At 39.1% G+C, this 19,173-nt stretch overlaps 2 protein-coding genes across 5 annotated transcripts; one reads left to right on the top strand and one right to left on the bottom strand.

Moving 5' to 3' along the window:
- Positions 1-730: 730 nt before the first annotated feature.
- LOC107222044 (zinc finger CCHC domain-containing protein 24) lies at positions 731-6,641 on the top strand. 4 transcript variants are annotated; one of them, XM_015661256.2, is made up of 4 exons: positions 731-1,184; positions 1,937-2,182; positions 3,663-3,827; positions 5,213-5,480. In XM_015661256.2, the coding sequence occupies exons 1-4, from the start codon at positions 957-959 to the stop codon at positions 5,273-5,275; spliced, it is 702 nt and encodes a 233-aa protein (XP_015516742.1). In that variant the 5' UTR covers positions 731-956; the 3' UTR covers positions 5,276-5,480. The 4 variants fall into 4 exon arrangements, with proteins under 4 accessions (XP_015516742.1, XP_015516740.1, XP_015516741.1 ...); XM_015661254.2 differs by having other exon boundaries at positions 3,663-3,899; XM_015661255.2 differs by lacking the exon at positions 5,213-5,480 and adding an exon at positions 5,489-6,641 and having other exon boundaries at positions 733-1,184.
- On the bottom strand, positions 5,825-15,051 carry LOC107222027 (Golgi-specific brefeldin A-resistance guanine nucleotide exchange factor 1). The gene is made up of 15 exons (XM_015661230.2): positions 14,795-15,051; positions 13,741-13,939; positions 13,372-13,599; positions 13,184-13,290; positions 12,402-12,909; positions 11,829-12,232; positions 11,526-11,703; positions 11,312-11,427; positions 10,960-11,148; positions 10,539-10,874; positions 10,021-10,229; positions 9,680-9,925; positions 9,093-9,591; positions 6,868-9,000; positions 5,825-6,705 (listed from the first exon to the last, which is right to left on the bottom strand). Exons 1-15 carry the CDS (start codon positions 14,909-14,911, stop codon positions 6,604-6,606), a joined length of 5,571 nt encoding a protein of 1,856 aa, XP_015516716.1. The 5' UTR covers positions 14,912-15,051; the 3' UTR covers positions 5,825-6,603.
- Between the last annotated feature and the right edge of the window lie 4,122 nt (positions 15,052-19,173).

Below are 19,173 nucleotides of genomic sequence, written 5' to 3'. Positions count from 1 at the left end.
TTCTGACATTTGGGACCGACCAGATTCTGTAAGCAGACGAGGAAAACATCTGGATGTGCAACAGAGTTGATTTCGAGTCAGTAGGATGAGTCGGGTTCGCGCACTATGGAAATGGGGAACTCCGTCTGTGCAAGCGACGTCAGATCCGTTGAACGGGGCAAAAGATCTGCGACGGTATGCTTGTCGGAGAGCAGGCACTGAAATAGACGCACCACATGGCGGAGATCTTTGCTCGCTCTCATACTGAAGCTTCAAGCTACAGTCTACCCGTGACAAAAAAATTCCCGGGTATAATATGGTCGTTCGTTCGGTTAGAGCGTGAGAGGATTTTAACCCGTATGCAGTCCCTCTTTATCCTGTTCCTTCTTTTTTTTTTATCAGTCCCAATTATCCCAAATTTATCACGATTGTCGTATTCCGATGAGACATTCTCTGCGAAATGCATCCAGATAACGACCACGGGTCCTTATACTTCATGATTTGTCGTTGGTACCTGATCACGAACACCTGATAATCGTAAACGCCGAAAGATCATAAAGAATTGAATCGAATCTGGCGATGATTCCAGAGAGGGGTATCTCATCGCGAACCGACCGTAGTTTGCGGCCCAAGCTTGGCCGAAGTGCGGCGTTTAGTGTAAGAATATACAGAGGCACGCACTCATGCACGCACGAGCCAACCCGACGTGGATGGCGTCCACGTGTGCGTATCCGTCCAAGTGCGGAGGCTGCGTGTTCCGAGAGCAGCGCGATCATTCCGTTCCCGGCCCCTGTCGGGTGCGAGTTCTCTAGGAAGTGGTGTTGTGCTTATTTCGTGTGTCGCGAACAAAGAGCCGATTCGACGCGGTCTCGTGGTGCTCGATCTTAGCCGAAGGAAATGCCCCTCAGCCGGGACAAAATTCCGACTTCGTTTCATCACCGGCACCGATCGCCTCGGCCTTGAAGGGCCAAAGAACGATGGCGGCCTGCCATCCCCGACCGCCCCTTCAGCACTTGCAGCATCCACAGCTTCAGGAGCCGAATGCCGTTAGCGTTGGGGTTGGTCTCGGCCTAGGAAACATTGGTACCCAGTCCCAGGTTACTTCCCAGCAGCCACACTATCCACCGCATCTTTTGAACTGGGTCTACTTGGCGATTGCCGATCAGAATTCTCCCCAGCCCCCGGAGCAGACTGCAGTGCGGAGCGTAAGCAGCCCTTTTCAACATATTTCAAATACATCCACATCCACCTCCATATCATCTGTTAGAGTTGTACCACAAATAGAGAGTCGCGGTGGTCGAATTGCGAAAACGAAAGCTCGCCTATGGACAGAGCAGCTGAAGCTGAAAGATGTATGATAGCCTTGCGGTACGGTTTGGTTACAGATATAGAGTCGAATAAAGGTGGTAGAAATAAATTGGGCAAACTCTCGTATTCTTGGCTCGGATATAATCACAAAATTGCAAACATTCTCGCCGCGGTGCTCGCATAATGTTTCCTTCTGTGCTACAGTACTAAGCCCTTAGATGCAGCGATTTTTCGTTACGTCATGAGGAATGCGAGCAGACATTATTATGCTTTGTAATCACTTTCCACGACGTAGATATAATTACATCTCCGTCTTCTAGCTGACACGCGCGTTTTAGACGCCATTTTTAGCAATTTGATAGAGCAAGTTCCACTTTCTGGTCATTAGCGGTCACGATGATTCAACTTGTGATTTTAAATTTATCTTCCCGCTCCGCAAACCGCAAAGCTAGATCCCTTGCAATGCAAAACACCATAATAATGGTCAAGTCTTTCGATCTTTAAATTATTGAGACCACACATTTGATAATAATACGAAATGCGCGCGGATCAACTCCGAACAATTAAATACGTGAAATGTAGCGTTTCGACGCTTGTTTATGTGCATATTCACGTCGCAGAATGATTGCAAAATTGTTTCCGCTTTCAGAACAAACTTCTCCCAGCAGTATGGGGAAACTTCCCGACTGCGGCGTCTCAGACCTATTTACACCAAAATGCTGTCAGTCCTGGAGCGCCGATAGGACCCGGAAGCTTAGCTGACAGCATCGGCGATTTAGCTGAACATTTTACGGAACTTGGCCTTTTAGAGCGAAAACCTACCAAGAGGCCACCGTCCACCTATCTGTGTCACTTGTGTTTCAAGAAAGGCCACTACATCAAAGACTGCCCTCAGGTAAGTCAATTTTTGTGCAAATTATAATTTTCTCATTTTTTATTTCTCTCCACACGACCTCCCTCCGCAGATGCATTACCGAGAGAGCATCTCTTTAAAATAGATAAGACAGCTGTGCAGTTAATGGCAATTACAGACAATTTATGATTCACTGTCATTCCAGATTTCAAGCATGCAGATATTTGTTACATTGCGGGTAGAAATGTAAACGAGTAAGCGGTCAGTAGTGGGTAAAGTAATCACGCGATATATGGTATGCCGTTTGAGAATATGCCAGTGTTTAAACGATATTACGTCACTCGCGTACTCCGGAGTAATATTGTTGGTCGTTCAAATTACGGCTTAATTGAGGAGAACATCTCGCGACTAACTGTGATGGGGGCTCCGCGCACATCTAGCCAGCCTTAAAGTCTCAAGTAAAGCGTTGACCCTACAATTGTTTCACCAACTACACCCCGACACGCGTTTCAATCGAGTTTCCTCTGCATAGTCACAAACACGTGCCCGTGTAACACGCACCCACCGCTTTCATTCTATGTAACCACGTACGATACGTAATTATTTTAAATTACAGTCTGCCACTACTGCATATATCAATATACGTATGTATAATAAGTTGAGTTCAACAAACATACGTATTCCAGATACATGTTAGAAAATTTCTTGAAAAGACCGATAGTACAATGGAAGTGAGAAAAAAAGAAAACCATTCAGATATTCGTTAGTAGTTCCAATTGAGCCACCAAGATAAATCGTACACAAAAGAATTATACCGTTCTCTCTTGCAACGTAGCTAACGTAGCCTGCACCTTGTCCAGAATCGGTGTGAGCGTATCCTTACATCCTTGTATAGGTATATAAGATAAGCTCGTATTACGCTCGCGGGTTTGAAGTGGCTGACGCCTGAGGTCAGTGTTGAGCTCAAGGGTTAATCTTTTAAGGTTTCACTGCATGGATTAATAGAGGCATGTTATAGAGCTTCGTACAAACACTCCTAAGTCCGATGGAGTACGAGTAATTTTTAAACACCACTAATTATAGATACAATCGTAAATCAGAACAAACGAATGGTAAAAAAGTGCCGGGTGGCAACTTGGTTCCCAGAATTGTTAACGAGCTTTTGGAAACTTCAATCCAAGTATTCGTCCAGATCTTATTTTCATATACATCTACGCAACTGTCAATTTTCTTTCTAAAAGTTACGTGAAACCATTTGATCATACGGAAAGCCTGCTGATTGTCCATGAAATTTGTGTTGCTTTCCGGAGCAAATATATATTCTTAAACATACAAGGTTTTTTTTGTCGTTTGTTTTTCTGCCTGTGAGATAAAGTCCCGGCATCATATGATCTGCAGCTATCGCAAATGCTACTACTTGATGATGCATCCTTGCTCTAGTTAATGAACACATTAGACGTGTTGAAAATTTTTTTTTCTGACCAAGAGATCGGGTTGTTGACGTAACTTTTTTTTATTACAGGCACGGCCCAAGGGCGAGGGCTTGACGCCTTATCAGGGCAAAAAGAGATGCTTCGGAGAGTACAAATGCCCTAAATGCAAACGCAAGTGGATGTCAGGAAACAGTTGGGCCAATATGGGGCAGGAATGCATCAAATGTCACATTAACGTCTATCCACACAAGCAGGTGAGTCTCGGGGTGGCATCTGCAGCTACATCCCCGTCTCACGTGCTGCTCTCACCCTCGCCCTCCCTATATGTAAGTTTCGAAACATCCCCATTTAACTTATAATTAATATTAGATCAATTAATAGATAAATGATAAGTCATTAGCTGGATCTCGAATAGTTGATCAATTCATTATCAGGTGTCCATAGCTGAGATTCAATTACGATAAATCATCACACTCTTTGTTCCGAATCGAAGCGTTGACTATTACAAACCGACGAGTATCATCCGAGTTAGAATCATTGACTGACATTTAATTTAGAAATATTCACTGGTATTTAGATGAATATTCAAAAAATTTGACAAATCGGCTCGTTTTAGAGTTTAATATTGTAGGACAAATTCGTAAACTTACCAGAAACGTTTCTGCAACTGGCATTAAGTACTTTCACAAAACCCTCGAAGACTCCCGCTGTGTAAATAATGAATTTCACCGACACCTTCTTAGGCCACTCTTCTCTAGAAAATTTTTCAAAACAGATCATGCGGGGGCTGAAATAATAATAACAATAATTAAAAACAAAAAATATCAATTTGTTAGTTATAGTAGAAGACCTCTCAGGACTTATCAACTCTCCGAGTAATTTAAATATAAGTTGATATATGCTTCCGAGAAGCAGGCTGTAGTCGCGGTTTTCTTTATTTAGAGCTCGACGCGTAGGTCTCCGTACAACAGCGCGAAGCAGAAAAATAAATAATTGAACTATTGTTCTATATACAGTAAAGATTTCTAGCACGAGTTTCGTACTGAATAAACTGGCAAATGCTAAGCTAATTATATATCGAGCTCAATTCTGAGATTTACTTGAATACACAGATGCGCATATTTACGTAGGTAGGCATGCTCCTATGGTGGTAACTGTATCGGTCGTTGTTTAGCTACACGAAGCAAACAGGGATTATCACTTGATTGAACAGGGCGGCGACAATTCTGCTAAAATAGAATTCAGAATTGCATGGCCTTTTTCCATGAAGCTTGAGGAATGTTGAGCTGCTTTTACGACCAAAAGCTCCAGAAATTATGCACCTTAAAATACATAAATTTGGATTAAACAACATATAGTATTTCTTTGGGGGTTAACAGAACAATACAATTTGCAAAATCGAGCTTACCCAAATTAAGGAAGCATATTTGAAGTTTGAAAACCATTTATAAAAAAAAGTGAATTTTTTCCTGGGGACCATCATAATTGCCGCACTATTCCTGGTTTGTCCGGTCTGTCGCCCCCCTGTTATGATTTCACACAAATTATACAATATACTGAGATATTGTACTCGTGAATGTTGAAATAACTGCTAATGCCAAATTAAATTCGGAGAATCATTTTTCAATCCCTATTTTAGCGTACCTTCAATCGTCATGATCACCGCTACATCCTAGTAGAACCCAAGTATTTTCGAGTGTAATTACCATTCTGTATTTGGCTGAAGACAATTCTACACCATTTGTGGACTCTACCTTTACGAAGACATCTGTTGAAACCATAGTTAGAAAATATTATCAATCCATGGCCGTTCAACATATGCAGTTGATATTGCCAAATTTTCGAAAAAAAAAGCCAAGAATAAGCCAAGACCGAGCATGAGCGGAGCTGATAAAAAAAGATATTTTATTTCCAGCGCCCGCTGGAAAAACCTGATGGTCTCGACGTCTCCGATCAAAGCAAGGTGCACCCGCAACATCTTTGTGAAAAATGCAAGACACTAGGATATTATTGCCGACGTGTGCAATAATTACTTACTGCACTATTTGTTTACACATTCGTACCTTAACGTTCGTGTACTTATAATGCCATGGATTTCTATACTTACAAGGGATACGTAACTGAAACCGAGAAGGTTTCATAAGCAGGATGAAATTTAATACAAGAATATTATTCCGAGCGCTCTTTGGCATAAATTCTAAACACCGACGAGTTCTGGTGTAAAATTATAAATCCTTTTTTTTGCATAGCCACTGTAACATTTCCTGTTGCTTGTTCAATGATCATCAAATAAGTAGTCACGTTATTGTGCCAGCATATTACCTATCCCTTTTAGTTATAACTTATAAATCTACGCTTAAATTAAACATAGTGGGAAGGGGCAGTTGATCTTATATTTGTTATTTCTGGCACTATTTATAGCCCAGCTAAGATTAGAGAACCATAGGAACTCCGAAGAGGAGGCAAGATGCTTCGGTAAGCTATTTACGTATACTGACTGGTTTGTATTAAATAAGAAGGAACCAATCGAGTATTTACCTACTTGGAAAATTTCAAGTCATTTGCAACATTAACAAATAAAAATTCCATATAGAAATTCATACCAAATTATTAAATTTATGTCAGGGGTGAGATTGGTAAAGTAAAGTCTAACCCGCGGATCTCTATGTTCTGTATAAACTGGGTCCGGTCCGCGGGCCACGTAATCTGTATAAATTTGTATTAATCAATATTTTATACATATATATATTTATATATATTTTGAGTTGTATATGTTATATAATCATATTCTGTATAATTATTTACTCACCAAGTGCCATGACAAAGAGAACTTTATATACAAAGAATTATTATTGTGTAATTAATGTTGTTATTATTATATCGCTGTGCCAAATATACAAGCCAAAGATACTGAAATGTCTAATCTTTTTTCATCTTCTTTCAATACCTACAAATTTATTTTATAGAAGATGCGATAAAACTTAAAATTAACAATTATATGATACAATACACGTAAAAAATGTACAGTTGTCACGGCGTGGTGACGGTGAAAAGACGATCCGCCGCGGGATCCTCTGAAAAATATGCTGCAGAATTAAAGACAGTGGCTGATGAGGATGCGTCGGTCGACATCTGGAATCAAATAAATATTTGTAGATAAGTTCAAAATTATTATTTACAGTCGTTCACCACTCGGAGTACCGGACGGGATTAAATTTTGAAATCTTGATAACGCGTTAAGTACCAGAAATTTCATGAACTTGAGGATAGCAAGAACAGTGAAATATTTCTTACAACTGGTAGAGAACCCTGATGCATTTGATGAACTGGACTGGCTGTCCCAGGATATTGAAGCTGTTGCTGCTGCACCTGCTGTTGTTGTTGGTGTAAATGTAAATATTGTTGTGGTTGCAGAGGTTGAAGTACAGGAAGTTGTGTTTCAGTCTGTTCTGTTGCAGGCTGTTGCTCGTTATTCTGTTGTGTAGCCTTCTCAATATCAAGTCCAGTTTGATGCAAAGACGAATATAGATATTCCACCTGTGATTTTGACTGTTGGTATTCTTGCTGCTGAGACAAATGTTGATAATAAAGCTCGTGCTGTTGCTGATGTTCGAAATTTTTCTGTTGAGTCGGCGTTTGAGTGATGTCAAAAGTCTGCTGAGCCATTGGCTGGACAGCCACTGGACTAGCTACACTTGGGGCCGGTTGATTTACAAGAGTGATCACTTGTTGGGTTTCCTTACTTTCAGCTACACAAGGTGCCGACGTTCCTGATGTCGGACTTGTACCACCAATCACGAATTTATCTGACTCTAAAAGTGTTGGACAGATACCTGCAGCTTCTTCTATGGGTTCAGATTGGTGTGAAGAATGCTTCAGGGAAGATGTATCAGGTTGTGGGGCGATTGGACTTGGAAAGGAAGGTTGTTGCTGCCCGAGTAAAGTTACAACTTGTGGTTTAGAATGATCAGGTGACGGAGGTGCTGGCTCTGGAAAAAGTTCCGCCTTTAAATTAGGTAGAAAAGTATCTATCGCTCGCCATGTAGGTGTCCAAAGGTTTGAGCTTGGGGCCAAAACGCCAGCAGATGCCATAACCAGCAACATATTCTTCAAGGATTCCGGAATGGCTTCGAAAAGTAGCTCACTATTATCAGCATACATGTAAGCTTTCAATAAATCTAAAACCGTAAGCCATATTGGCAGGAATCCAGGTAGTGTCAGTAAAGGAGTTAAGTGATGTAAAAATACTTTTGAGAGCAGCGTTGCTGCTCGTACTCGAGTTTCTTCTACTCCAATTGGGTCATTTGGTGCTATCGGGCTCAGAAGTTGGGCCAGCAAAGGAAATAGAACATGCTCTAGACATTGAGACCATTCTGCTGCAGCCAGCTGTGCCAAATCATGAGCGAGTAAAGCTCTCTGCAGGTAAGTTACAGCCGATGTGCGAACAGATCTACGGGCATCGCAACATAGCCTCGCTATACCTTGCAATAACGGTCGCCATCCCTGTGGCCACAAAGAAACTCCTTCTGCAGCCCCGCCTTCTTCAGCCCACCATCGGAATACTTGAGCAGTTCTTGTGTGCAGAGTATGCATCAAATCCAATAATTGAATGGGGGTTTGTTGATATCCAGGTGGTTCTTCCTCAACACTTTGAGCCTTATGTCGTTTGCCTGCGCTGACTAAAACAGCCTCCGCAAACGTTCTAACGCAGCGCACACACAGTTCAAAGTTGAATGGAGTAACGTGAGCAACATCCCTTACTAAGAATGCAAGACTTTCACAACATTTGACAAGAGCTGCCGGATCATGATCATGCAGATCTCTATCCAGGACTATAGTATCGGCAGTGACCGGCAAGGGAGCTTCGGTGCCAGTAGGAGAAACCAGCACCCATTCTGGTATAGGGCTAACAGGTCTTGGATCCAAAACGGATGTTCTGCTAGGTGCATCGTCTAAGACTGTATTAGTATGTTTTGGAGCTAATGCTCCAGCACCCACACATTCTAATAAACTGAAAACAACTTTCCAATCTTCCGTGGTATGGATGTTGGCAGCACCAGTTTTTAAAAGTTCGAATAATCCATATGCAAGTTGCCTGGCCAAAGTAGCAGTTGTTGCTGAAGGTAAGTGGGTTAGCGGTGTCAAAGGTGGTAAAACGGCACCAGCCAATTCCTCGCCCCGCAGCAATCTAATTGCTAATCTTAACATTCCAACAGCGACCCTTTCAAGCAGATACGCATGGTTCTCTCGGGCAGCAGTGGTTAATAACCCTTCGATGTGTGCTTGAACAATCGGCCAAATGCGCATTACTCTATCACGATTCTGAATCGTAATTTTAAGAAGAATTTCGAGAAGAAAAACTGCAAGATCTTCGTCGTGAGGATTTGCTGCAACTAGCGCTCCCACAAAAGATCGAAGTGATTCCACCTGAAAGCACATCATTTCCGTTTGTTAACATCATATTAGACTGATCCACCTAGTGATCTAAATACATTGAAGGTAAACAATAATTTTTTCACCTGTAGAAATTTACTTTCAGCAATAATCAATTCAAGCCGACAATCAGTTATACACTGCTTTGCTCTTTTGCGAGCAGTGGCCTCTGCAGGGTGTGGACCTCGCGATGCATCTAATGCAATGTATGAGTACAGGCTGGAAAAAATGCTTTGTTCAGCAGGAGGTGCTCTAGGGGTGACGTTCTTCCGAATGAGGGATACTTTCCCCGATAGATCAAGGAAGTCTTCACCTTCCGTGAGAATTCTCGGCAGCAGCTTGGCTTTATATACAGCTTGCAAGCAATCTACGACATTTCTCCAAGATGCTCTCAACGCATCTCCATGCCGATGCGTTACCTCAAAAAGAGTACGTGCAGCTAATTGACTACGACCACTGCCTCCTAACTGGAGAATCAGCTGTTCAGGCTCACCCCCTGTAGCCAACCCTGTGAATTCACATAGACTGACGACCAATGTATCTAAATCACTACTCATTCCATAGTGGGCACTGATCGAGGCACACCTGTGTGGATAAGAATATTACAAGAGATGGTAATGATTGTAGAAAGGTTTTGACGACGATGAGAAGTGCAGAAAGACTGTGACCTCACCTTAGGAATGCTTGAGCAACTTTGCGCTGTAAAGGTCTGTCCGACGATTCTTTATAAGCTCTGCATAGAGCAGTTACAACAGGTGCCCAAGCATGTACGGCCAGATCCCTGTCAACAAGTTCTCCTCCTTTGCCAACTTTTAAATAGTTACTCTCGGGCCCAGTACCTCTACGGAGTAACACTTTCCACAAGTAGTTATCTTTCACTAATCCAGTTTGTTCAGCTGGCATGACTATTTCTTCACTCCTAAAAATATAATGGTTCAAATGATCACAATCTTTTCAACTAGTTAAACGACAAGACTCTCACAGATTATTAAAGGTAATTTTTATTACACTCACTTAATAGCTGTATATATTTCATCTAACATATCTTGATCAAAATCAGCATCACCGTTAACCTTTTTCAAATTTTTCTTGAATTCTTCTGCAGTCATGGGGTTACCCTGTCGTTTGGCATTATGATTGTGTTGGTCTACATTCAACATGATTATGGCATAGGCCAACGTAAAAGCAGCATCAGCAGAAGCAAATGGTTTTCCGTTGCTAGTCTGAAAAATGGCAATGTAAAACTTATCAAACTTCAGTAATTGTCACTGTTCTGCATCAGACTACAGCTTCCTTTGTTCAGTAATTTCTAATAAGCTAATTTCATTGGTATATTAAGATAATAACACATTAAACTATTAATATGCCATGTTGTTGCCCATAACACTTCTGATAGATATACTAAGTACCTACACATTTTAAACAACGGTTATTTTACTACTATATGCACACACAAGCAGTTGAAAATTTCTTTATCATTGCATTTTGGAATTGCAATTAAATAACGAACGAGTAAATCGTATTTCACTCACATGCCAGTGTTCAGCAAATTTTTCAAGCAGCAGTGAGATAAGTGGTGCTTCTCCAGGGAGTCGGAAAGATTCCAAATAGAATCGGAGAGCCTGATCAATGCGCGTCTGTTGAAAATCAAAGCTCTCTACAAAGCATTGTAGCACTTCTCTGTTATCTCTCCTACTAATGTAATCTCCTATTTCTTTCTTGTCTAGACCCGGATTTTCTCTCAATAGTTTAGCAATTTTCTGTGGATCTGGATGACCTGTTGTACCCCCAAGTAAACCTTTTTCATTAAGAACATTGATTCCAGATTTAGGTTTGGCATTAAACTGTTCAGTTCCAAGGACTAGCCACTGTAAAAGAGCGATAAATAATTTATGTTAACTGATAGTTGTACATAAAACCTGATAAACGGTAATTCACAGTATTTGAACTTACTCTCTTGTTAGCTTTGGTTGCAAGTAACTCATCTCTAGTAGGTAAATTTAGTGACGGCAGATGTCGAGAAATTCTTCGTTGTTCCTCGACTCCCTTACACCTGGACTCAATTCCGTCAATCAACATTATCAACGCATCTAACGATATCAGTAGTATACTGTGCATACTACCTGACACTGTTGAAGCATTCTGAAACATTACATTAAATTTACTTATAAGTTAGTTCAGGCAGATTTATTATTACGTATACATAGCATGCAGGCTACAGTTGTGAACATAATGGTATTCATGAATGATAAATTATGGGAAGTGATAAAGAAATTGTCACCAAAATACTTGGATTTTGATTTACCTTTGACAGTAACTTTGTAAGATCTTCGTAAAGATTTTTGGAATATAGTCCACAATCATAATTAAGATATAATTCTGCCGGCAAACCAGGTATCCGCCATAGTCTCACTATGGCTTCTGCAATAATGGATAATTTTATTCATTGTAAAAATTTTGTGCTAAAGTTTTGTTTTCCTATGTTTGAATCATGAAAATATTCAGCAGTCAATACTTACCCAATGCTAACTCTCGCTGTTCATACGTTATTCTATTTGAATCTGAATTGACAAGTTCCATCAACTTTGTGAGGTAAAACTCCATTTGAAATTTGAGATATTCTCTTAATGATTCAAATAACAAAAATGAAACTTGAAGATCTGCTGCAAGGATTGATAGCCTATCAGATCCCAAAAGCTAGATTGGGAGAGAAAACAGTTCAGCCATAAATTGGCACTGCACAAATAATGAGTACAAAAAAACAACGTCAATTTTGAAGGAACAAATCAAATTAAGACGTAATGTAATAATTATTTAATTACCAAGATCAAATTTCTGCATAAGTCATCTTTGACTAGAGAAAGTAGTGATGGGAAATTGGCAAGAGTATCTGCAGACACTTCCAGTGTTACCTGCAGCAAACTGAGCCCTAAGTGCATCATTACTTCAGTGTTTTGTTTGTCAAGTGGACTGCAAAGAGAAACTAGAAATCTAAAGAGTTCCCGAATACATAACGCTCCGTATGGTGCCAACTGTTGGAGAGGTGTAAATCTCACTCCCTGAGTGTTAATGTATTCTTCCGGCAGTTCTGCATCCTCCTTCATTTTTTGCAATCCCACCTCCTTATTCATATTACTATTATCATCTATAGACAAGTCCTCCACACTGCCAGTTGGAGATTGCACCAAATTTACAGATTTTTCGTTTACTCCAAGTGGCTTAGCCCCTAAAATTTAGAATAGATTTTATTACTCTAAGAATTCTGAATTTTGTTTGCTTTTACTCCACATAACATTACATGTCTAACAGCAAAATTCATTTGATTTTGCTATTGAGAAAAGCATGTAGCCAAACCGGATGATAAACAATTATTATCATTACTTGATTTTACATACCCTGAGGAACACTTGGATTTTGTTCGACGGAAGATTTATCTTGATCAGGTACAATTTTAGCATCATCAACTTTATCCTCGCTTTCTTTTTCTGCATCATTTGATAACACTGGTTCCAGGCCTTCTTTATTTTCGATTTTGGCAGACTCGTCATTTTTGACGGAATCTTTTGAATTATCCTGATCAGGGCTAGTTTCCGTATTAATTTGATTTTTGTCAGAATCTTCTGTCTTTGCTTCAATTTCAGTTACATTAATTTTGTTTTCACTTTTTTCATCATCAGCCCTGTCAGGGGTTCCACGATCCAGCGATCCTTGCATATCGACAATATTACTAGACGGTGTAATTGGTGTAGTTGATAAATGGCTGGCTCTAACTCTTTCAACAGGGCTGAGAAGTTGTGTTTCATTTTCATCATCATCAGGAGATAATTTAGATTTCTGTTTGACGTGAATTTTGTTCTTTCTATTTTTAGTACGGGTATTCTCCATGCCATTGGTTCTCATTTTCTAAATCCATATAAAATATACATTGATTAGTCAAGTTGAATAGAAAATTTGTGTCCATAGCTTCAACTAAGAACCATAACGGACTTAAACGTGGAAACGAAGCACCTTGACATCTACAGATACGCAACCTGACATTACAATTTCGTTTGTGAGATGGCAAGTTGCAGCTTCGGCTGCTTATCTGTAGGCGCCAAGGTAGCTTGCTTCTGTGCTTAGATCCTGTATTTAAATGTACAACATTTCTAATGGTACCACCCAGTATTCGAGTACTAACTTTCATGTTCAAAAGAACCCTAGTATCATCTGCAAATTGCGGTAGTCTGGTGAAGAGATGCTGCACCATATCTCTCAAACAGTGTTCTGCAGTTCTCCTAAGCAACTCTAAAATACCATAATACAGTCTTTGGTTAGATTAAAGGTAATGCTATGAGTTCCTGATTTACGAATAGTTAAGAAAATTACCACTGAGCCTTGTTTCGAAGCATATTCTAAAGCAGCTAAGCATAATTTCACAAACACTTTCATTTGAAAGAAAGTTGCCGGCAGCTGAGAGCACGAGACCTCGCAGGACTTGCAGAATACGCATAAGGACCACTCCATCTCCCGAAGCATCCGTTCCCACAAATCTTGCATGAGTTACAGCATCAGCTACAGATTCAACGCAAGGAGCTACTGCGTTGTGATCAGGATCTAACATTCAAATAAGTAAACCGTACATTACTATATCTGTTAAATTGAGATAACTTATTTACCTTTTTAGATTATAACAGATTACAATACCCGCATATCCCATAAAGAGATAGACAATGCATATATACAGCACATGCTTACCAATGAGGCCATAGGATATAATCTTGTTAACTGCTGATAGTGCTAGACTAGTAACTGGGCCGGTTGTCTCTTCAGACCTGATGACTTCAAGAAATGGGGCCAGAAATACACTGGGTTCAAGCTGGGCTAAATTATCAGCATCATTCAACGCTTCCTTCAAACTTGCTAGGCCTTTCATCAGCGTATCCTGGTCCTCATCCTACAGTTTTGATCAAATTCGTGAAGTTTTGAAATAAAAGGAGTAATAAAAATTTTTTTTACAATCACAGTAACTAGTCATATTTGAGATTATCTTCAAATATGATCAAGCAATTGCAATATTCGTATCTACTTTTAGATGTCTGTTATTCAATTCTAATGTAAGTACATCAGTATTTCATAGTAATACAAGATCATGAAGGTATTTTTTTAATTGCACTGAACAACATAAAAATTCAGACCTTTCTTAATGTTATAGTAAACCAAATGCTACTTTATTGTTTCGAGACTTAGTAAATAATTTGAAGCTTGTAAATACTTGAAAAAAATTCATTATGAAGTTTCTGTAAAAAGAATAAAAATTCTTGCCAATTCTAAGGTTTCGAGGTTACTTAAGATTAGCCAGTTTTTTATGGAATATATTGTTGCTGAATGAAAATTATATTGCAAATTATAAGAATTTATTCGCAACCCATATCCAGCTGCTAATAATTAGTAAATCGTTGAGACATTTAAAGGTTGAGAGAATATTTCACATGTTCTGTACATTGATTATAAATAAGATCAAATCAGGCACAATCAGTTTAATAAGTCTGTAACATAGATATGAAGAAACTAAGAAAAAAAATTCCTGCTTACTCCAAAAGTATAGGTAGGAATTAAAAAAAGTACACAATTGAGACTATTTGCAAATTCATTAAAGCCGACTGGTAAATGTTTATGCAATATCATTTACCAAGCCTGCCTGCTGTTAAACGTTGAATGAAGTTATTTATTGTTGAACGGTGGAATTGGCTATACCACGAGATAATACAGGCATATCAAAAGGTGGATCAGCTGACGTGACCCGTCTAACCTGATGGGAATGCGAAGACCATCGTGCACCTCGACGCATCGCTGTCATGAGGAGGCTGACCTCGCCCTCGACCACGTAAAGGCCACCCCCGGGGCAGCCCATCTTCCCGATGCTCATCTTCGCCGTTATACTCGCATTTACATCATTATTCACGAATTTCGTACACACAACCACGAATCTATACACCGCACACAACTGATAAGTTATCGCCAAATGTCAAGACTTCCAACACGATACCATGGGTTAAATAGTAGAGTATAGAAGGTCGATTATTACGTTAAATTACATGTCAATTTTGATGTCATTAACCGACACGCCATCTACAATCTCATCGAAAAGAGAAAATACATACAAGCGTTGAGTGAAGATACATAGACTGCTGGCTTTATGAAGCTTTTCGTATTCGAAAATAGCAGACATAACTTTATCGTCAAGCAGCGTCCTCTGCGTCCTCCCCTACACGCGCAATTCGATGCGGTAGGCAGTCGGTAGGTAGAGGTGACACGAATTGATGTTACCATCGGTCGCCACGTGTACCCAGATAATACAGAGTCGAATATTATTATTCCTATGGAATGACGAACAAGAAACTGAAATTTTCATATAACTCCGTATGGATGCCGCATACTTTTCAACTACGCAAATTCATTTGGGCCAAAGTCGGCAATGTCAATCTAACTCCATCGGATCGACAAAAATAATGTTATCTAAAAAATAGATGCATGATAAACATGCACTTAGTTTACTGTTAACAGAGTTAGAAATCTTTTCTAGATGCAACGGATGGGAAACATAGTCGAAGAAGTTAATCAAAGGATGGGAGACACGGTCGAATAAATTAATCAAAGGATGGAAATATGTGGTTGTTTCTATACGTACCTTATGTAATTATACATAATTTTGTGTCCCTATGTTTAATATTTAACTCGTACCTTTCTCAATTGAAGGTAATAATATGTATCTTCAGTCAACGCTCATATCTTCATTCCGAAAGAAGATACAGCTGAAATATAAAAATAATTTCGTAACTGACGTTAGATTTCCGTGGTTTGTCAAAAATGCAGTTTATTAGTAGCGGAAAACTCAGACCTTTCTACATAAAAATACTACTTGTTAATTTTTTGTTCGACATTAGGTAAAACTCGATTGTTACTAATGTTTGAGTACATGCTGTAAAAAACCCCGATGAACCTCAGGCAATCATCACCACAAAAGTAATGTAAAAAAATTTAAACATGATCAAGGTTCCTGTTTTCAACTTCTACTCATATTACCTGGTTTGATTGTAACTCTGTCCGCTGACCCCCAAACACAAGATTGTTCAGAAATTTATTATCAAGTGACCCAGATTATAATTACTCATATCTGTAAACTTTATTATACATTTATGGCAGCGTCCGTGTTGATTGTTAGGAATTTCGAGTTTGAGAATATGTATTCCAGACAAAGTCGATATTATTTTATCCGGAATTTCAGCACTTTTCCGGTAACCCCTAATAATAATATTACCCAGAGAATACAATTGATTTGAAAAACTACAATATGTTAGTATTTGGCCAGTGAAAATAAGTTCACTTCGGCTCGTTTCCACACCACCGCAAGCGGTAGAGCACCCGGTGCGTTTTTTTTTTACGTGGTATCCCCAGTAGGCCTACTCCACGGAGATCGTAGCATGATCGATCTTACATTCTTCGAAAAATTGCAGACGACTTTTTTCACATGTTAATTATGATAAACTATTTTTCCCAATCAATTTGTTCTCGCGTATAGTCGCAGTATATTCGAAATTTTTCAGTTCATATAACCCGCTGACTATTTATTATCGATGAAAGATGACTGTTTTAATTATGGATGAAAGATGGTTGTTTTAATTATTTATGAAGGGTGATTGTTTTTAGCTTATAGGCGAACGGTGATTGACATTGGATGTTCGCGCACGGGTTTTCTTCTTCTGAGGTATGAGATAATCACTAAAATGGAGAACCTGATGAATACGCAAAACAATCCACAATCAAGATCGAAAGCACTAATCGCTGTAAGACGTTGGCATTTTCCTATTGGAAGACGATGCAAAAATCTTTCAAGAAATGGAAACATAGAATATGCACAACCACCAAAATACGACAGAGCTGTATAATTCTACAGTGATATACAAACCGAACATGACTTATCAGCGACTCGAGGAAAAAAGACTCTTGACACTAAAACTAAAACGGTTGCAATAAAAGGCTGTAAAACCATTACCAAAAACTACAGCTGAATAAATTTCACCATACTTTGTGATCGTGATGATTCTGAACTACACCACTAAATCTATGTATGAGTGAAAACAAGATGACTGACCCTGAACCAGACCTAAACCAGATCTAAGCCTAAAAAATGAAACGTTAATTTTTCAGTATAGTCAATAAAACTCTGTTACCTGAAACAGATGAAAATATAATTAGTGACATATGCCGATACAGACAAAAATATACTTAACTTAGATAAGTGAAAAACATAATTGACGAAAAAAAGAAAAATTAATTAGTTGAAACACACAGAATATTTGATTAGCTGGAACAGGCAAGGGGTTTGATCAGCTGAAACTGACAAAAAGTTTCATTAGCTGAAAGATAGAAAGTTTGATCAGCTGAAACAAACAAAAGGTTTTATTAACTGAAACAGACAAAAAGTTTGATTATCTGAAAGAGACGAAGTTTGATTAACTGAAACAGACAAAAGGTTTGATTAGCTGAAACAGACAAAAGGTTTGATTAGCTGAAACAGACAAAAGGTTTGATTAACTGAAGCATACAAAAAGTTTTATTAGCTGGAATATCCAGAAAGTTGATTTGCTGAAACGGACAAAATGTTTGGTTAGGTAAATCAGACAAAGGTTTAATTAGCTATTTGATTAGCTAGATCCAACAAATGAATGATTATATTATCTAAGACAAGCAAAAGTTCTATCAGCTGAAACAGACGAGGGTATGATTAGCACAAACACAAAAGTCCATATACTGACAGTAAAATGGGTCGAGTTCAACATGATATTCACCTTAATATTCGTTGCTTCGATTATTAATTATATTGATGAAAAAAACATTCTCAATTTTTTGAATCAACATCTCTTTCTGTTTTGAGTTATTAAAGTGAATATTTTTTCCGACTAAACATTCTATAGTTCTTGTGCATTTGTTAAAAAATAGGTTTTGTTGCCCTGAAACAGAAAATAATACGATCAGTTAAACTAGTACTTCTGTATATTTCAGATATATTTCATAAATACTTACGCCAAGATTCTCCACTATCACTATACACTACCGAGATTTTTGTACATGCGCGTTGAGCGTCGGTTTTCGAATACCGCGCTTTATCTCATAACTAAAAGATATCAAGTCCACGCACAGAAGGTGCCGTCGAACTTGAAAACTTCAGTAATCGTCAAAAAATTGACCGATGAGCTAAAAGATCAGCACATCGAAAGTGCGTAACTCTTGTATATACTGTTTGCAAAATCAACGCGTAAGACGACGTGTCCGATTCCCGTTATTAATTTACGCGCAAAAGGCTGCGTCCAATTCTCGTGATTAATCTACGCGCAATAAGGCGCGACAGATTAAACTGTCCAAATTTTTCATCATCTGTTTACAGAATCGACGCGTAAAAGAACGTTTCCGATTTCCGTTATTAATATACGCGCAAAAGGCTGCGTCCAATTCTCGTGATTAATCTACGCGCAATAAGGCGCGACAGATTAAACTGTCCAAATTTTTCATCATCTGTTTACAGAATCGACGCGTAAAAGAACGTTTCCGATTCCCGTTATTAATATACGCGCAAAAGGCTGCGTCCAATTCTCGTGATTATTCTACGCGCAATAAGGCGCGACAGATTAAACAGTCAAAAACTGTTATCATCTGAGACTTGTTATATACTGTTTGCAGAATCGACGCATAAAAGAATGTGTCAGATTCCTGTTATTAATTTACGCGCAAGAGGCTGCGTCCAATTTTCTTGATTATTCTACGCGCAATAAGGCGCGACAGATTAAACTGTCAAAAAATTTCTATTACCTGGGACTTGCCCCGAGAAATTCTGTAGAAACCCAATCCACAACTGCATCTTTTCGAATTAGATACATTGCTATGCGGATTGTTCTTCTCAGATTACAAATCGAAATTGGGAGAGAGGTTGGAGGAGGGCATGCATTATTGTGTGGCGTGACGGTCGGCGGTCCTCTTCGACGCGAAGTCTTCGAGCTCAGCATCTCTCCCCATCTAGCGTACCACGGAACGCGATAGATAGTCCAGAGATGCGTTTTGCCCATTCAGACGATCACAGAGTTCAATTGAACGGAATAATGATCGGTAATGACTAAATAATTGAACTGAATA

This window comes from Neodiprion lecontei, chromosome 1, assembly GCF_021901455.1.
Source record: "Neodiprion lecontei isolate iyNeoLeco1 chromosome 1, iyNeoLeco1.1, whole genome shotgun sequence".
NCBI lineage: Eukaryota > Metazoa > Arthropoda > Insecta > Hymenoptera > Diprionidae > Neodiprion > Neodiprion lecontei.
The sequence above is the reverse complement of the archived record's forward strand: the minus strand, read 5'-3'. Positions and strand labels throughout refer to the sequence as shown.

Coding starts and splice junctions, on each gene's coding strand:
- LOC107222044 (XM_015661253.2), top strand. CDS start 957: ATGGCGGCCTGCCATCCCCGACCGCCCCTTCAGCACTTGCAGCATCCA. Junction 2,183..3,662: donor ACATCAAAGACTGCCCTCAG/GTAAGTCAATTT, acceptor TTTTTATTACAG/GCACGGCCCAAGGGCGAGGG. Junction 3,900..5,488: donor CACCCTCGCCCTCCCTATAT/GTAAGTTTCGAA, acceptor TTTTATTTCCAG/CGCCCGCTGGAAAAACCTGA.
- LOC107222027 (XM_015661230.2), bottom strand. CDS start 14,911: ATGAGCATCGGGAAGATGGGCTGCCCCGGGGGTGGCCTTTACGTGGTC. Junction 13,291..13,371: donor CTTCGAAACAAGGCTCAGTG/GTAATTTTCTTA, acceptor ATGGTATTTTAG/AGTTGCTTAGGAGAACTGCA. Junction 10,875..10,959: donor CAACCAAAGCTAACAAGAGA/GTAAGTTCAAAT, acceptor GCTCTTTTACAG/TGGCTAGTCCTTGGAACTGA.